General features: G+C 40.5%; 4 protein-coding genes across 5 annotated transcripts in view; 2 read left to right on the top strand and 2 right to left on the bottom strand.

The window, feature by feature from the left end:
- The first annotated feature begins 213 nt into the window (after positions 1-213).
- Positions 214-4,166, top strand: LOC118431490. The gene is made up of 2 exons (XM_035842731.1): positions 214-883; positions 3,352-4,166. Exons 1-2 carry the CDS (start codon positions 214-216, stop codon positions 4,164-4,166), a joined length of 1,485 nt encoding a protein of 494 aa, XP_035698624.1.
- Positions 4,167-5,559: 1,393 nt separating this feature from the next.
- Positions 5,560-8,171, bottom strand: LOC118432367 (probable 60S ribosomal protein L37-A). Its single transcript, XM_035843904.1, has 4 exons — positions 8,035-8,171; positions 7,115-7,250; positions 6,250-6,334; positions 5,560-5,795 (listed from the first exon to the last, which is right to left on the bottom strand). The coding sequence occupies exons 1-4, from the start codon at positions 8,035-8,037 to the stop codon at positions 5,720-5,722; spliced, it is 300 nt and encodes a 99-aa protein (XP_035699797.1). The 5' UTR covers positions 8,038-8,171; the 3' UTR covers positions 5,560-5,719.
- An 85-nt stretch (positions 8,172-8,256) lies between these two features.
- Positions 8,257-13,231, top strand: LOC118432379 (F-box only protein 4-like). Its single transcript, XM_035843933.1, has 7 exons — positions 8,257-8,729; positions 9,783-9,979; positions 10,404-10,639; positions 11,124-11,199; positions 11,856-12,022; positions 12,542-12,708; positions 13,035-13,231. Exons 1-7 carry the CDS (start codon positions 8,487-8,489, stop codon positions 13,113-13,115), a joined length of 1,167 nt encoding a protein of 388 aa, XP_035699826.1. The 5' UTR covers positions 8,257-8,486; the 3' UTR covers positions 13,116-13,231.
- Positions 13,232-14,708: 1,477 nt separating this feature from the next.
- LOC118431263 (tyrosine-protein kinase receptor Tie-1-like) overlaps positions 14,709-18,730 on the bottom strand; it is a 5,371-nt gene continuing 1,349 nt past the window's right edge. Inside the window, exons 3-10 of one of the 2 annotated variants that reach the window (XM_035842377.1) lie at positions 18,353-18,463; positions 17,960-18,150; positions 17,252-17,365; positions 17,027-17,097; positions 16,810-16,850; positions 16,324-16,420; positions 15,842-15,941; positions 14,709-15,183 (exon numbers count right to left, since the gene is read on the bottom strand). In XM_035842377.1, coding sequence (XP_035698270.1) covers positions 15,115-15,183; positions 15,842-15,941; positions 16,324-16,420; positions 16,810-16,850; positions 17,027-17,097; positions 17,252-17,365; positions 17,960-18,150; positions 18,353-18,463 — 794 coding nt within the window. In that variant the 3' untranslated portion in view covers positions 14,709-15,114. Of the gene's footprint in view, positions 15,184-15,822; positions 15,942-16,323; positions 16,421-16,809; positions 16,851-17,026; positions 17,098-17,251; positions 17,366-17,959; positions 18,151-18,352; positions 18,464-18,730 lie in introns of both variants that reach the window. The other variant, XM_035842378.1, reaches the window with a different exon arrangement.

The following is an 18,730-nucleotide window of genomic DNA, read 5'->3' on the forward strand; positions in this document are numbered from 1 at the left end:
CTTCGAGAGAAAGATAAGCTCCTGCAAAGATAAGTACACTGCATGACTTGAAACTCTTTCTGTGCTTGTTCAAAACCGGGTGAGCTTAATCCATACCGCCGAGGTCTGCGATAAAGCATTGTGACCAGAGAATTTTCCATAGACGTAGTATCCAATTTATACTGAACCGTGCGATTAAGAAAAAGGGAATTCGAAAGGTGTAAAATAGTAATAATGTCTCATTCAGAAGACACATCCTTGGACAGCAACCAAAAATGCCTATCCACAGTGATAGAGGAAGACGACACCAGTCAGGTAGGCGAGGAAGAACCCGTGTCCAGTCCGGAGGACGATTACTCGCAACAGGTAGCAATGCAGCCAAGTAGCGGCCCCAGTAGTCAGGCGGTTAGGGTACAGATAGTGGGCACTCCTGATGACTCCTACTCTACGCTGTCTGGTACTTATGCAGAAGCGCAGACAGCCCAACCTAGTAAAGTCCCCTCTAGTCTGAAAGTTAGAACAGAAACAGAGGCCGGCCAGGAAGAATCGTACTCGACGATATCAGGAATCTATGATGACCCAGAAATTGTAGCGGTTAAGTCAGGTAATGCCCAGGTTAGTCTGACAGTTAGGACAGATACAGAGCCCGGTCCAGAAGACCATTACTCAACCGTGTCAGGAATCTATAACGACCCAGAACCAGTGATACAGCCAGGTAACGCCCCTACCAGTTTAACAAAAGCAGCGGCTAGTCCAGAGGATTGTTACTCTACGATATCGGGTATCTACGAGGAGGCAGAAACCGTAGAAAAACAGCCGCATGACGACCAGCCTGGAAGAACAACTGAGCAAGAGCGGATTCGATCCCCAGAAGCATCGTCTGATCGTGCCGATCCGCAGTTAGGTAAGTAGACTACAAATACGTTATGTTTTTCACATAGCTATATCAAATATCTATCTTTATCTATATATAATCTATCTGTCTCCATCTCTCTGTGTGCCCACCCCCCACCCCACCTCTATGCCAAGTATATAGACTTTACTAACCATCCTTTTGTGCACGTATAACACCCAAGATATGTCATCAACGTACCCACTGTCGGGTTCCCACTACTAAGCTTACATCGATATCTTTTCACATTTCAAGTTCCAAATCCTTAACTTGCACAGCACATTGTGTACCCGAAACCTCTACTCACTATATATCTAATGCTTTGGGCACTTCGGAGGCACGATATTGCATTTGTTGGCATTTACGTATCTAAATGGTTCAAATGTGTTTACAGACAACGTAGGGGAGGAATCTCTCCTCTGCTTTTCCTCGAGGGCCTCGCTGGTTGGTGCTTTCATCACGGTATCAGTAGTTGCAGTAACATTAGCGGTAACGCTGGTTGGACTCCTCATTGGTGGACACATGGAAAACCGTCTTTTGGACCATCATACCGCACCGCCTCCTTGGGATAATGAGGTAAAAGAATTTCGTTTGTTTCCTTTCTGTGTTCGTGTGACACATAGCTTTTAAGATTACTAGTATATGGTCAACTATCAGTATTCTGCCTGATACCCTATAGATGGCTACATATACAATCTGCAATGAAGACCACGCTTACGCACTGCTTTTGAATGGGGAACACTTCTGCTAGAGACAATTTGCCTTTTGAAATCTCCATGCAGATCCTACGGTGTCAAAAGATAGTATCAAAGCTGGCTAAGGAATATGGCCGGCCAAAGGGAGTCAAACGGGCACCGGTAGCGAAACACGCTCCTTGGCCGGCTTCACTCCTCTGTCAGCTTTTGATACTATCTTTTGCTACCGTAGGATCTGCTTGGAGATTAACCTTTTGCATAGGGGGCACCCTTCACCTTTGCATGGGGGCACTAGCTTGCATCTATATATCTGCTTGGTGATTACTCAAGCTCCAAAACGCATGGCGCCCTACTTTGTTTAATCTCCTGCCATGATTGGTCTGTACCTATATTGTCTGTAATTCCACCATCCGCATGATTTGTTCATTCAATGAATACATTAATTTGTTGGTAAGAATAAATGTGGGTTAAACTGTGGTCTGTTTCAGCCGACAATCGTGCAAGGTATCCCGAGTGACCGCTCCTGGCAGGATACCTGGATTTCCACAATCAACACGACGACGGCAGCTGTACCTGGATCTGCTTGCAAGACCGTGAGTACATCTGACTTATTCACACTTTCTTCGCTTTTCTTTAATTCATCTCCTCAACGAGAAGGCCGTGGCCTGGCTGCAGTACTGGCACGGAACGATATGATGATGATCTCCTCAACAACAAGAGTTCGGAGACCTCATACCTCCATGAAATATTTTGATTATGCAAATGACTTTCACATCTGCATAATTTATGCTTGGTTATGTACACATACACAGGTCACAATGTTAACAATCCAATCATTTACTACATGCAATTGGATGAATTAGGACACTTTCACATTAATTATGCAAATTAGGAACTTATTTGCATAAGGCCACAGCAAGTGAATTTTATGGATGGGCGCATTAATTTTTGCCTAATTTCAGAAAAAAAACCCAAGAATTTTTGTCTTCTGCAGAGATGGTCAACATGACAATAATGTGTTGTAGCCTAATAATTGTAATTGTAGAAGTGACACTTGCGAGGTACCCAGGACTGTAGTTGTAGAAATGAAACATAGATTGTTGTAAAAGTACACCAATATGGAAGCTATGAATGTGGTTACCAAGTTCATCACAACTTTATGGTGCCTATTTTTGAAAATGTAGCCATCTTGTTTTTTTTCTCACCCATCTTGATTTTTTTGGCCCTATCGCACTATTTTTGCAGTCTGCAGAGGATGTCATCCATAAAATTTACTTGCTGTGGCCTAACTGGTATCTGCTAATCTTCCACCTACCAGAAAGTACATTCCTATAATGGAAAACACATTTACAGAGAGTCCGAACTACATTTGAATAATCTGTCAAAGTATTTTGATTTTGAAATTGAAAGTGCTTTTTTTCTTCAGGCATCAATAAATGCATTGTCTACCCAAGGCAGAACCACAAACACGACATCGACATTGGAGCCTACAAGTACAAGTACAAAAGTTACAGCTACCCATGAGGTCCTGTCCAAAGCAAACAACACTAAAGGTAAGGATACATCCATTCTAAATGGATCACAAGTTACACTTGTCATTGAACGTACATGTGAATCAAGAAGAATCAGGGCTAGATATTTTATAAACCTGCTTTAAAGTGTTTTTAATGACAAATATTTGAGTTATCTTTTCGTCTCAGATTTTCAAATGGTTCACAGAGGTATCTTTTAGTAAGTGTGAATGATCTATATACGACACTAAAAGTTTGTCATTTGTTCCCACAGAGATGCCAGGAAAATACACTAGCCATCAGCACATCACGTTTGCTGTTGGTGGATCAGGGCAGAAAATGTTGCGTGGAATCGCCGTGTCGTCTGGAAACGAAATATTCGTGGCCGATTCGTACAAGAATAAGGTCCACATCCACAACATGGAGGGCGCGTACGTTCACCACTTCTCAACTCTTCTGCCTGGTCATCCTGATAGAGAGATGATGCCGCAAGATGTGTCGGTTGACGGGAAGGACAACCTGTGGGTCATGGGGCGCATTTCGCTGCTTTGTTATCGAGTAGTGCAGTACAGCAGGGATGGCCAAGGACTGTTCATGTTGGAACCGCAGTGCGGCATGCGATTTGGCGGAATTGCGGTGGACCCTCGCAACAACAACATTGTCTTGAGGAGGCGAGACCGCAAGTTTGAAATCTGCATCTATCGCCCGGATGGCTCGTTTGTATGGAAGTTCGGAGAAGGGCTGTATGCACAAGCAAGCTTTGTTGCTGTCAACATAGATGGAAGCATTCTTATGCCCAGTGACAACACGATACATGCCTATAACCAGACCGGGTCGGTTCTCTTTACTTTTGGTGACCATGGAAGCCATGGTGGGGGCTTGAGAGGCATCTGTACGGACAGTTCTGGCCACGTTATCATAGCGAACAGGAGAAACAGGCGGGTCACCGTGTTCACAAGCCGCGGGCTGTTTGTTCGCCACGTTGACATTGGACTGAAAACAGTTGAGCGCGTTGCTGTGGGACCAGAAGGACACTTGGTAATCACGTATCAAAATGATGACACTATCACTGTCTTCACATCATACTGAACAGATGTATAATGTCACTTTGTCATTTCAGATGGTGACGTAAGGCCGTCAGCCCTGTACATATATGTGGGAGCTTTAGGTGTCAATTCTCAAATACACTTATAGAGAAGAGTAGGGTGGACCAGTGTGATTGTCTATAAAAGTGAGTCGTAGTGAAGCCACATTACCAGCAGCTACTGAAGAAGCATCTACCACTATGCTGGTCAATTGAGTTTTGATGCCTGTCACTAGGCTGTCAGTACATGTAGGGCGTGTGCGTGTTGCTCAAATTAAGCTTTTGACTTTAATAGTGATTATCAGCAGTATCTTTTATCATTTGTCATGTCAATAAAGATTTCTATTATTTTTTCATCTTATGAATACATGTTGGTGTATATTCTCAGCCACTGTATAGTGAACGTTTGATCAGATAAGTCACGTTTCAAGGATTGCATGCACAAATAAAGCGACAATGTGTACTTCTTTGCATATTGATAAAAGAGAAACACAAATAAAAAGTAAAATGATGAACTGCAGTCATTTGTATTTCCTTTTAGTTTGCATACGTGTAAGTTAAGTTACTATATGTTGCCGGTACATCTGTAACATACTTTGGGGTAGTGCCCATATCCATTTCTGTAGCCCTTGGTTTAACTCCCACTCATTACTAGTGCTGAGTGCTAAGCAGAGAAAGCAGCAATGCATGTACCTTTTTTTTTTTTTAAGTCTTTGGTATGACTCAGCGAGGGATCAAACTTACGACCTACCAAATACAAGGTGAACTCCACCTATTATATCTCTAGACTGGTAAAAAATGGTCGCAACAAGAAAGCCACAAAGGTATATTTCATCTGTCTGTACGTTGACAAACTGAACAAAATCCAACCAATTGAGAAAGCTTAGACCATACCTGTTCCTTCCTAAAAGAATCCACATTGCTGATTGGGCAAAAATTGCCAAGAAAAAACAAGGTTATCCCATGTGCGACTTGACAACTGACTCACCCATATGAAACCCCTTTTCTGCCCGTATCCATACAATCCCACCGTACCAGCTAAAAATATCCCGCGTACCTGTTTCTGCTGTACCCACTGAAATATCTGACGCACCGACCTTTTCCGCTGAACCCAATGGCTGCCATCGCTATTGAAATATAGAAACAAAACTTCCCTTTGTTGCACCAACACAACAGGATTGTACAGTCAAACCTGTACTAGTCATCACCTCTGCATAAGGACTACCTAGCCATTGTGACCAAATCTTGGCGGTCCTGTATATCATTTTTTAATTGACCCAAGCAATAAGAATTCTGTCTACAGTGGTCACCTGTCTACTCTGTTTTCATCCTCTCACTTAAGTGGTCACTACTAACAGGTTTGACTGCTGTATGAACAAATAACAAAACCACAACAAATGATGTGAAGATCTATTTATTTCCATGGAATTCAAACTTGACAGAGCTGTTGCCTGATGTTCTGGCTCAATTCCACTGTGGAGTGAAGTAACTGGAAATGCAGATGTCACAGGTGCCAGCTACAGCTGTCCATCCCAGTATCAGGTGCTTGGGTTGTCATCTAGGACTTGGACACGGCAGCAGCGGCTGCGCCCCTCTTGCGTGGCTTGGGCGTAGTTCCTTCACGGAAACCATTGCTGCAGAGGAAACAGTCACATAACAACTTAATAAAAGCTCCAATTTTGTTGTTTTATATGTTATGTAAAAAGATGAAGCCTTGGTTCACAAAATTAACTGCGTAAAGCTCTGAAGGCCACATTGGCAGCTTCCTGTCCAAGACTAAAATTGTACAGTGTACAAGTATGATGGAGGTATAATGTCTTTTCTGGAGTCTTATATGTACTTAGTTTGATGTCTATGTCACTTGTACCATGGATGAAGTGAAATCAACAAAATAAACCTGTAGCAGTGTTGTTGTTAGAAGCATTGTACATCTCTAGAAAATAGTGTTCCAAGAGCACCATTGATGAAATCTTGGCTTTAACTTTAGCTGTGTTGGGGTGGCTGTTTCAGGTTTAGGTTTCTAACCAGAGTCTTTTCTACTTCAGTATACAGGTCTCCAACCCTATTGCTAGGAAAACTTGTACTTACTCGAATCTACGCTGCACCTGCTTGAGATGACGCATCCTGCCAGTACCTGTCATCTTTCTCCTCTTGGCCTTCATGCTCCAGTTATCTACGAAGGAGAAATAATATTACAAATATAGTTATTATACAGCACATGGCAGTCAAAATTTTGTTGTACTACCAATAGATCCCACACAAAATATGATCACAACATTAACAAATCTTCTATGTTGACAGAGAAATGGAAAACTATGACTAAGTTATGCACATGTTACAGAATATATAGAATCAGACAATCTTACTAGGACAGAAGATCATGCAAGAATGTTAAATTCTGTCACTGGTTCCATTGATAGGATTGTGGAATGACGACAGGATAAGTAGCAAAATGGAGTATGCAGAAATATCACGCCAGTCGTGGGACTCATCAACTAGTGATGGAACATTTTCACTACAAAACTGAGTTTGTTCAAAATGCACATGTCACGAGGTGTTGTGGTCAATACGGGGTCACCATTTTTTTTACAACATAGGGCACAGCGTGAGCTCTGGGTCTGTGCGTGTGAACAGAAAGCTGACTGACTACTTTGGCATATGTCATTGTCGCACAACCAGAAATTTTCCTTGTGTGAACTGGCCCTACGTAACGATTACTGTTCATCAATAATTATTCAATTTTGCAAGTTTTGGGAGATTAAAGGTTTTTGCTTCTGTGTTTAAAGTTTGGGGTTGTTACAATATTGTAGCCAAAAAATACCTTGGCTATTTCCTATTCACAGTGTCATAATTTCACGGTAGAGGGGTACCACTACCAGGAAAATATAAGTTCCACCATGAACATTTCAAGGCTTACTCTCATTTTTTATTTAACAACATAAAAAGTACTTACAGCTCCGCATCTTCTTGCTAGGGTAACCGCAGCCGGCACATCTCTTCTTCTGGATGTGGTAGGAGCTCTTACCACAACGTCTGCACAGAGAGTGCGTCTTCTGGTTCCGCTTTCCGAAGCTTGATGTTCCCTTCGTCTGTGGGGAGGGGGGGTGAGAACGAAGAGTTGTGAGGCCAGGGATATATAAGTACTGGCACAATGTTTCCGGATATACAATAAAAGGCTCTTTCAAGAAAGCTACATGTAATGAATTAAATGGTGTCACTGTAATAATTTTTCTATGCACAACATTTTGGTTGCAGCATATGATATGTATTACTTCTCTATCATGTTTTGCAAATTTAGATCTTTAGGATATTTATAGCAAATTTAGATCTTTAGGATATTTTAGCTTATCATAAATTTCACTTCTTATTCACCAAAGACTTTTATGAGTCTTACTTTTCCTGACTATGCCAAAATATCATCACATAACACGACCTCTTCTTAGATTTTGGATCGTATGCTGACTGAGGTGTACCGGTTTATACGTACGAAGAGCCCCCACCCAAATAAATTCTTCACTATCTACTTTATTCTATGTGGGGTAAAAATTACGACAATAACTTTAACTACATAACCTGTAGCAGCTTAGAACACAGTATACACTGGTAATAATGAATACTTAAGCGTCAAAATAAGTGTTTCTTACAAATCAGAAGTGTGTGTATGCGCATGTCTGCCTAGAATTGAGAAAAAGCAGCATCCATCGACAGGATATTTTGACGAATATTCTCTCATATCGGCACGCTTAGGTGAAAATTTTTACGTTTAACACAACGCTAACTATCTAAGGAATAGGTCTGTGGTGACAAATTTTTCTCGATGGTTCCAAAAGCCTCGATTATGGCGGATTTAAAAAGGCATTTGGCCAAACTCACCATCTTTCAGACGTGGGAAGGAAAAAAGAGGCTGGGGGTCAGCCTCGTTTTGAATCATGACCTTTCAGGACATTATTTTATAATTTTTCTACATATTGCCAAATTTTCAGATTGTAATCTTGAATGAAATATAAAAAAGATTAAAAAAATGCATATTTAAGTTATAGAAAAAGAGATGATACAATTTTCTGGCATGAAATGGTAATTTAGGTTAAAGGTTAAAGGTGAATGAGTCATGTCTATTTTGGTGCTTCCACGTTGGCCTGATCCACGCGTTTGTTTACACGTCGGGTTTCCCTCTAATAAAAGACGTGCACACGATGACATCAACATAACTCAGTTTTCCAGAGACCAGGGAAGTCTCACAAGCCTTCCTGTACCTTTTGTAAGGATTGGCTTACGTTACGCGTGGCGCGAAACAAGGTAGGCCCCCCTCCCCCACCATATCCCAGATGTCCGTGGCTGAGACCGCATCTTTTTGGCCTCATATCATGCAGCCTGCCGGGGACGAAGCCTCGTCCGTCCCGTCCCTTCAGGACGTGATAGAGGTGTACAACAGGGTGTATACAGCAGTGTGGGACGTAGGGACTCATAGATCACAGCAACAGAAAGCCGGCTGTCAACCAGAAAGCATGGAAAGAAAACAAGAACAGGACGACAACTGTGATGAACATTTAGAGTTAGACGACTTACCGGTGAGTTGGTTGCCCTTGCAATATTTTTTTTCTGTACTTGTTGTTTTCCCTATTGACAAGGAAAACCACATAAGATGTAAAATTATGCCTTTTACCGCATGTCCTTGTGGCACCAGTGGTAATGCAACCCAACTCCTTGGACACCTGAATCAAATTCCATTGATTTGTGGGCCTGAGTTCATTCCTAGGGTTGGCTCATCTCAGACATGTTGTGTGGAATAGCATTCATCTTTTCAACTTCAAGTGTGTTGAGTTCTTGTAGGTGCAGAGGTTTGATGTTAGCTAGATGCTTAAGCGAATACCTGATCCTCATACACCGCATATACATTTGTATTTATATGCAGCCAGCTTTATGTAAAGTCATTATCCAAAAGGGGAGGATTGCCAAATCATCTTTTGGACTCTCTTGAATCTGTTCAAAAGCGTTGTATGAGAATCATTGGACTTTCTGCTGACTCTATCCAAACACTAGCTAGTAGACGCGAGAGAGCTACACTGAGAACTCTTGAACATATCCTTCAGGATGAGTCTTCTCCACTCTGGGCATTCTTAACCAGCCCCACGGATACTCACTACGGTCTACGCAACAGAAGACCATATCGTGCAACAATGATCAGCAAGACTAAAAGACATGCGTTGTCCTTCATCCCACGTGCCTTAGATCTACTGTATGCAAGTGGCGACTAGTGTCCGAAAGTGTATCTTAGTCAATGTCTGTGTAAACTGTCGGAATATACCGTGTAAATTTATGCAGAGATTCAATAGCCTAGTTTTATTCACGATGATTGTGTTAATTTATGTATGTGGAGATAACCCACAATTAATATAATGTAACTCGCAATTCAGCTACCTAGCTGCAATGTTTTACAAATAAAATCATTCATTCATTCATTCATTCAAAAGGATGAGGGTGTGCTTAGTTGAAAACGTGTCCAGTGGCATGACTGCCTTCAGTTGCATGAATAACCCTGAGATTTTACATAGATCTAGGGATGTGGTTGCATTTTATGTAAAACCGCACATTGAATCAATATTTTGCTTTATGATTTAAAGGAGCCAGTGAAGTTACACATCCTATCCTTCCTGGATGTTAAGTCCATCTGTCAGCTGGCCGCATCCAGTCGAGACTGGAGGATTCTGGGTAATGACAACATCCTCTGGAGAAATCTGTTGGACAGAGATGGGCCTTCCTGGTCATCCATTGGTCACAGGGGAGGAACGGACTTGAGTAAAGATGACCATAAATGGAGGTAACTGAATATGCATTGTCTGTGTGTAATCTACATCGTTTTTAAGCAAAGTTGAAGTGTAACTTTGAAAATTGGACTTGTTATGATGATCTTAATGATTTAGTTATAACTTTAAGTATGCCATGGATGATGCTATTCTTCAAGCTGGTATGATACACTGGGACTCTAGGACTCTAAATGGGAAATGCAATCTTCTCAAGGCAAGCTTCAGAAATTTCCTGACCGGAAATTTCCTGACCAGGAAATTGAATATATATGGTATTGATATCTCTGCACAGTTACAGTTTGTTTCACAAAAGTCAAATCTCTGTGAATAGAAACTGATTCATGCTTGATGACTGTGACAGTAATCCTGTTAAGTTTGTGGATCAACAAATCTTTGTATTGATCATTTGATGAAGATTTTTTTCTTCATTTTGTCAAGGTATGTCCAGTGCTGTCCTGAGGCACAGAGGCACAAAGAAGCTTCTTCCATTGGTTCCCAGCTCAGAGGTTACCTGAGGTCACTGTTTCCTAAGACCCTCCCCATGGTAGCCATGTTTGGACCTGGCCTGAACACCAACACTTCTCAGATAGTCCGAGCGATCATCAGCGGAAAGGAGGGAGTTTTCAACACTAACATGCAGAGTACCATGTGGCAGACAAAGCTCCCAAGAAGAGGTGAATATCTTAACACAATTATTAGTGTAGTATGTTATCTAGTGGTTTGCATCTTATCTGAACCACAAGACCATAAAAGTGTTAATGTTATATTTAACATTAAAAGGCTGTAGTTTTGTACCTGCTAAGAGTGGAGTCGTATGGCATAACTGCAGTTTTTCGGCCAGAACCCAAAGGTCCTGGGTTCAAATCTTGCCAATTTTGCTACCAATGTTGTGCTCTTGGGAAAGGCACCAATGCAGGTGTAAAAATGGGTACCAAACTTTGGTTGGGGAGTTAATTTGCGGTGGAAGGAGCAGAGTAGGCTCTGCCTCCCAATACTGTGCCCTATGCGCAGTGATTATAACAACCCACTGCCCCTATGGCCTTAAAAGGCTATGGGACTACCTCTACCTTTGCCTGCCTGCTCAGAAAATGTAAGACAAGTACAAACAAACCTCATGATATTTTTTTATATGACAGTGTGACTTTTGTTGTGTTTCAGGAGGGGGAGGAGGACTTGCCATCAAGTTCAGAAACAAGCAGGAATTCTTCCTCATCACTCTGTACTCAGGAACCAGGTGTGTTTCTCAAACTGAATATCATTTCCATGATGCAGATAGTGAACAACAACAAGAACTTATTAGAAAATGTAATGCTTTCACACTCTTGACACAGTAACGGTTTCTAGAAAGATTTGTTTTGCTATAAAACTATTACATGGTCCAATTTTCGTATTAGAAATCAACCCTTTCCCTACATAAAAATATATATATCAACAAGCAACTCGATAAATTCTCTAAAGAATCAGATGTTTCAGATAGCATCCAAAGTGGATTTTATTTTATTTTAAACATCTTCCTCTGTAGAGAATTTATCCAGTTGCTCAAGTTATTTATGATATGTAATGTTCTACCTGAATGGCTAAACTGTATCACAATTCATTCAATACTTACTAAGACACTTTTCTGGTAGCTTTTAGCAATACCTTTTGTTGGTGCATAGAGAGCAGCAGTAGTAGCAGTAATATCCATTATTTGCTGCTGGGATCCCTGACACACGGGTAGGCAGCAGTCGGCTAGTCTTCACAGGTATCGTGCTTCTATGCTACTCTGTCCACTGGGCTCACCCTAGCTAGTTATTAGACCACACCTTGATGTCCCTCCTGATGTGATGCCCACAGCAGAAAGTTGTATGTAAACGAAATATTAAATTTCAGTTTTTTTTCTTTGTACAGAAGAGAACGTGAAGGCCAGTCTGCAGCAAACAAACTCCTAGTACCCAAGACACCCACCTCTGCAGATGCCGAACCAGAATACGAGCTGAAACACACCTTCCGCCGGCTGTGCTCTGAGGTCGCAGGCTTCATATTCGTGGTGGACGCATCACTAGGGATAGACCATGGTGAGTATATGGAGCATGGTGATACAAATGTAACTAAAGAGTATGGGACGCTGTGAACATTATGTGAGGTGTAAAGCTTAAAACTGGACAAAGTTCTGTATCTGAATGCATGTGTTATCTAGAAGAGTATAGGGTGAACCGGTGTGCTTGGCCGTAAAGGTGAGCCGTAAATCTGCCGCGTTGTGCCACTAAAAGTGTCATGTTTTGTCGTCTTTCTGAAGTCGACCCTTTTTGCCTTTTACATGTTTAATAAACTGTAGGGCCTGCACAGCAGAATTTCTTGGTGTTTCTCTTATGAGGATAAGATGTTACAAGTTGATAGGGGAAATTTTTTTTCAGTAAGCAAAAAAATTAAAGGGTATACTACAGGCGTATGTGATGCTTTGTTTGTTGGTATCAACTGGTGACAACTCATTTGCTTGGAAGGCAATCATAATTCTTTCTGACAAGTTTCTTTGATCTGTTATGATAACACTGTAGACCCTTTTGTAACTGTTTTGTTTTTATCTTCTCCTGTAGTTGAGTCAGGATTAGCAGAGCTGCAGGCCATGACTGACCAGCGCTGGACTCCGGCCTCCACCCCAGTCCTGGTGCTGTCCTGTGTCCCAGGGGAGGGGGAGACCAGACTGACCTGTATCAAGGTTATGGAAGCCTTACAGCTGGGGAGCATGACCAGACCATGGCAGGTAAACATACAGGCCAAATTCTCTCTGCATCTTCAATGTTTATGGTACATCTCTGTATACAAAAGGGTAGTAAAAAATGCTTAAGTCCCAAAACCCTTATGTTCCAACACCCCTATGCTCTAGATCTGACCACTACATGTTCTAACATCCCCTTACATCAACTCATGGTACATACAGTACAGGTGTCAGAACATTGGGGTGTAGGAATATAGAAGTGGTCCCTATGTAGGTCTTTGTTTAGAGGTGATGACTTGTAGTTGAGTTTGTCTGTATGTTACTATGTGTGATGGGAAACAGTCTTCATGACATTGTGTTTATTCTTGTAGGTGCAGAACGCAGTGGCAGGAAGTCTGCAGGATGTAGATACGGGTGTCGAGTGGCTCATGAACAATATGCAGGGTACGTGATGTCCTGTGCTCAAAAACTCTGTGTCACTGTCTACTAACTGTCAAATACTGTACGTTTGTTGGTACTCAAAGCATACATTTGCAATTGAGGCAATGGTACTTAAATGTTTTTGATGTAAAAAATTACAAGATTTACTGTACAAAAAGGAACATCAACCATTAACAATGTAAGCAAATACTGTAAATGAAGGAGACTTGAGTCTTGACTTGACCAATTTATTTCCTTTTGTTTGCTAGATTGACTTCCCTAAAAAATCTGAATGCTATAGAACAATAGATTACTAGTAGTAGATTCTGAAATGGTTTGGTGTTCTTGCCTTGGGACCAAGCAATTGTTAATAAATGATTCTGGTTATCTTTTTGTACTGTTGTTTTCATCTTATATACAAGGTAACAAAGATGTATTATGTTCTTGTATGTCCAAAGTTATTTTTAAATACTATTGACAAAACTTACCATGACTACTAGTACATGTATATGACTCTGATAAAAGAACTAGAAATAGTTAATGTCAGTGACAGAAATGTACAAAATGTTCTTCTCATTACATGGAATGTAACGGAAGGTTGTCATAAGAATTCCTTTACTGCAGTAGATATATAACTACCCTTATATGTAATATACTGTATATAGATAACAATGTTATTCTGAGAAATGTCTCTCTATACTGTATAATTTTGTACATTGTATATAACACATCATGATGTCTTCATAATAAATGGTACTGTGCTATCTCTCTTGCAGCAGTGCCAATTGCTAAGCAAAAATTCTTTCAAGTGTCCATCGTTTATTACAGAGTTACTAATAATGATAATACTAATAGTACTCCAGTGATGATGATAATTACAAGATATAAAATACAACTCAAATGGCAAAACTCTAATATATTACAACTCTCTACACAAACAACATGAAAAAATGGAATTATTTTTTTGGATTTTTCATCATTTGAAAAAAAAATGCACATAAAATGTTACATTTTAAAAGTCACAGGGAGCTAGATAAACCTTTCTCACAGTTAACTTTGGTCAGATTGTAAGATATATTAGATTATTACAGATTCAGACCAACTCTCATTTATGTATCCCATTGGTATACCATCAGACTTATCATTAATATTTGTAGTATGCTATTATGCTATATGGCTTATTTACATCGTTGAGCACCACTACCATTCTGTTGAGGTGACCGATATGTAAATAAAACAAAACTCTCTTAAGTAATTGAAACAAATTTCATTGGTAAGTGTATTTTGTAAGCTTTACACATTTTGTTGTCTTTTAAATCATACTTCAACTTCATGGATCATATTCCAATCATGCAGTTATAGCGATAAAAGAATACAGATTATACAGATTTAATTTGGGTCATTGAACGGTCTCCATTCAGCGATGAGCCTAAAACTAACGCAACTGCTGCTCTTATAAAAAAGGCATGCTCTACCAAATCAGCACCATGCTTTTTTTACATTATGATATAGACTGAGATATGTTCTTGAATGTGCAAGTTAGAAGGTCTCTCCCATGATTTAGTCAATTCCTTAATTAGTACATTCACAAACATAACTAAGCCCATTCGAAAGATTAAACATTTTTAATTAATCCTCGTTTACAATCACAGCCGCATGGTGAGAACACACTGTCCTTGACAGGTAACAAATAAATATCTATAAATTACGTAGAGCTACTTTCATGTGTATGGTGTAACATTAATGAATTTCCAATTACTGACTGGCGTTGTAAATGTGTATCAGTCTTAGATCAGAAAATGAAATTATGTGGCCATTCCTTAATGTATTGTATTGTGTTACTTGGCCACTTTTGCTGTACTGCATTTGTTATAATGTATAGTATTGACATGTCTATTTCAAGACCAAGTCTAAACAAAGCCCTCGGCTTCTCTGTCTATTCTAAGCTTAGATCTACAGTCCATATTCTTCAAGGTGGTGTCATTTAATATGTGTTGTCAGCCGGTATCAACTTTGAAAGTAGGTTGCTTCTTACAGGTCTTCTTGCTTGTCGATATCGGCGTACTGGAATTCTTCATGTATCTCCATGTTCATGTACGGCTGTGGGGAACAACAGATAGATGATAACACAACCAATAGTTATCTTAGAAATATCAATATTTGTTCATGATGCTAGATAAACTTTGTTGTAATTGGTCGCCATTATCATGATCATCTGGACATTGATAAATCAATAAAGTGAATTCCATAAACCCCGGGCCAATAACATAACGTCTATCATGACTGTAGAATCTGCCATCTCTCACTGTGATATTCAAGCTTAGTATATGGCAGGGCTCTAGCCAGCCCGAAATTTTTTTCCGTCAGCCAATTTCCATTGTCGCGAGCACACTATTCCAGGAGTTAGAGAGACTGAACTGAGACCTTGAAAACGGGTTTTAATGAGATTATCGTATGCAAAAGGGCACCGACACACATTGTCAAGAATCGTAACAATAGCAAAACAGTGTGTGGCTTTTACAGCTGTGGACAGCGTCCCCAAGCAGCCTGTAGCTTCCACCAAAGAGCTTTCATCAGATTCTTGTCCGTCAAGGTTGACGGATTGATTTTAAAATTTTTTCGTCACACACAGCAAATTTCCGTCAATTGACGGAAAAACGGACGCTGGCTAGAGCCCTGGTATATGTTCTAGTAGATAATGTTAGTAAACCCCAACAGCACTATCCATTAATAGCTCACATGTTTGCAGCTACTGTACCTTCCTGGCTTGTAACATCTTGTTGAGAGCCACGCAGATCTGTGCGAAGGGAGGGCGGTCATACGGGCGGTCACGCCAGCACTGCCGCATCAGCTGATACCTGAAGCAGAGAGTAGTCTTAAATACTAGATAAGAATTACAGAAAATAAACAATGGTAGTACAGTCACGTCATAAATTTCTTAACCATTTACATGATTGTATGGTGTGCGAGGCTGTCCCAGCATTACTGAGTGGCTATAGACGGGTTTACCGAAAAGGCTAAGCTGTGTACCTGACCTGTCTACTTGGCCTGTCTAGCTGGGCTGGCTATCATGCCAGGCTTCATTTGAACTCTGAACAGTTTCTCTTTGGAGATATATAAGATATGATAGGAACCTAGTAAATTCTGAGTGGTTGTCTTGGTCCTGACTCCACTTGTTGTTTATTTATGTTTTTTTAGACAACTTTAACATAAACAAAGTGAAACAAAACTTGAACTTACAGGTCGTCGTCACAGTTGAGGGGTTGTTCCATCCGGTAGCCCTGGGGCAGTCTTTCAAACAGCTCTTTGCAGGTCATGCCGCAGTATGGGGTTCCACCTGGACATTTCACATTAACAAATTTCAGTCAGCTGAGGAATCAATCTACTCTCACTTAACAATAGTTCACCTTTATCTGGGGGTAACCTGTATCTGTTTTCTTAAAACAAGGTATTTAGGGAAATCGATATCAAGTCAACAGTTTGCAGTTTGAAAACCACTGTCTGTCCCTGAATACTCTGGTCCTTGGAAAAAGGTGAACTAGCTTTGCAAAATATAATTGTCACCACAGTAATGATATTTACGATAGTTACCATATGAATGCAGACATTGTGAGAATTTCTTTTCCATAGCAGTCAAAATGCTTGGAAAAGGTCTGTCAAAATATATCTTATGTTACAAATTAAGAAGACAAAAAAGACAAAAAGTTTTAAGATGTTGATGCTTACCTAATGTTATGATCTCCCACAGCAGAATTCCATAGGACCACCTGTCAAAGATACAAGTGTCCAGTTACTTCAATAACTGTCATGCTAAAACACTTGAATCTTCTACATTTTATGACAACCATGTGACGTCAACAAAAATGAAACCATTGAATGTATAGGACCTATGCATTGTGTGCATTAATGGGTAGTTTGATGATTAATTGAAACAAGAACTCACACGTCGCTCTTGGTGGTGTATACACTGTAAGTCAGAGACTCCACTGCCATCCACCTTACTGGCAAGCGACCCTGGAATAATCATCAACATAATAATAAGGAATGGAATAATGAGGAATGGAATGTAAAATATATAAGAGAGAACAGACTCCAAGATGTAGAATTGTAGATACACGTGACTGATCATTCCAAAAAGTTCTTAAACGCTTGTGGGTAGGTAATTTACCATGGTTGTCTTGACGTAGACGTTTTCTCCGCGGGAGAGGCCAAAGTCCGACACCTTGGCGACCATGTGTTCTCCCACCAAGACATTCCTTGCTGCCAGGTCACGATGGATGCACTGGAAGAGCAGATATGGAATGTATTACAATGCTCAACAACTATGAAAATTTCAATATGATATATCCTACCTAGAATGATGTTTAAGCTGTCTGTAGTGAAAGCTACAGTATGAGTGTGAATGGCTTTATTGAGAGACAAACTCAGAGTCTAACACTAGCAGCCCAGGGGCTGAATTGTTGTTAGACTTTACATACACAATGTTAAACTTGGCATACATATACAAATCAGCCAACGATCTGGTATACAAAATAATCTGGCATACAATAGAATAAAATATCATAATCGAATTGGAAAAAGGCAAGCTAGATAAAACTGCTCTAATTCAAGAGGAGTAAACCTTTCCATATCACCAAAATTCCAACAAATAAACCAGCAAAAAACAAACAATACTCTGCAATGTCATTATCATGATGTACATGAAAAGGTATGCTTGGTTTTTAAGTAAAAATCCTCTCAGAGTCCATTGCTATGTTGAAAGAGTTAACCTTTTTGAAATGTTATGAATCTGTAATGTTAGTATGATCTCGGATTTGCAGACAAGCCTGGCTAGCCTGCCTGGCGCAGGCCTTTCTGCAGACCCATATAATCTTACCCCCTTCTCGCTGAGGAACTTCATCCCCCTAGCCACATCTATAGCCATCTGCAGCAGCTGTTCACATGACAGAGCGCACGCCATGTTGGTCTTCTGTGCGTAGTCTGGGTCCGTGTCTAACGTCCGGCTGGACCGCAGCACTTCCAGCAGGCTTCCATAGGGGGCGTACTCGGTGGCCACTAGGAGCTGATCTGAGTGACACAATGGATGTAGAAAAAAAACACACTCAAAATATGGGAATAACCAATGAATAGACATAAAGAACATACATTCAAATGAAATAGGAATCATTACAGACCGTTATGAGCAATGCCTACATAATCTGCTTTAAAACAACATGGAGACATGAACGTTAATATATTTGTATTGCTGTTATAACAGATGTATCCCTACCTCCAACATGGCATGCTCCTATCAGGTTGATCACATTTGGATGTGGTCCTATCTTGCACATGATGTCGAGCTCTCCAATGAAATCCTTCCGATCATTGTCAGTTGCACCCTCTGAGGACAAAGGAAAATGATACGTTAGTTTGAACATACAGTGCCTGTCCTTGGTGCTGAAAGGGCATGTCGTTGTGCATAGACTGTGCTTGGCTATAGCTGATACAGTAGATAGATAATTTTGGCATGGTAGCCTTGTGATTAGTGTTGTTGAACATAAGGGGTGCTAAAATCCCTAGCTTAAGTCCCAATGTCGTACCCTTGGGAAAGATATTTTAGCCTGGTATCCAGCCGTAATTATAGCTCCCGAGTCTCTTCTCTCCTCTT

The sequence above is a fragment of the Branchiostoma floridae genome, chromosome 15 (genome assembly GCF_000003815.2).
Source record: "Branchiostoma floridae strain S238N-H82 chromosome 15, Bfl_VNyyK, whole genome shotgun sequence".
In the NCBI taxonomy this organism is placed as follows: domain Eukaryota; kingdom Metazoa; phylum Chordata; class Leptocardii; order Amphioxiformes; family Branchiostomatidae; genus Branchiostoma; species Branchiostoma floridae.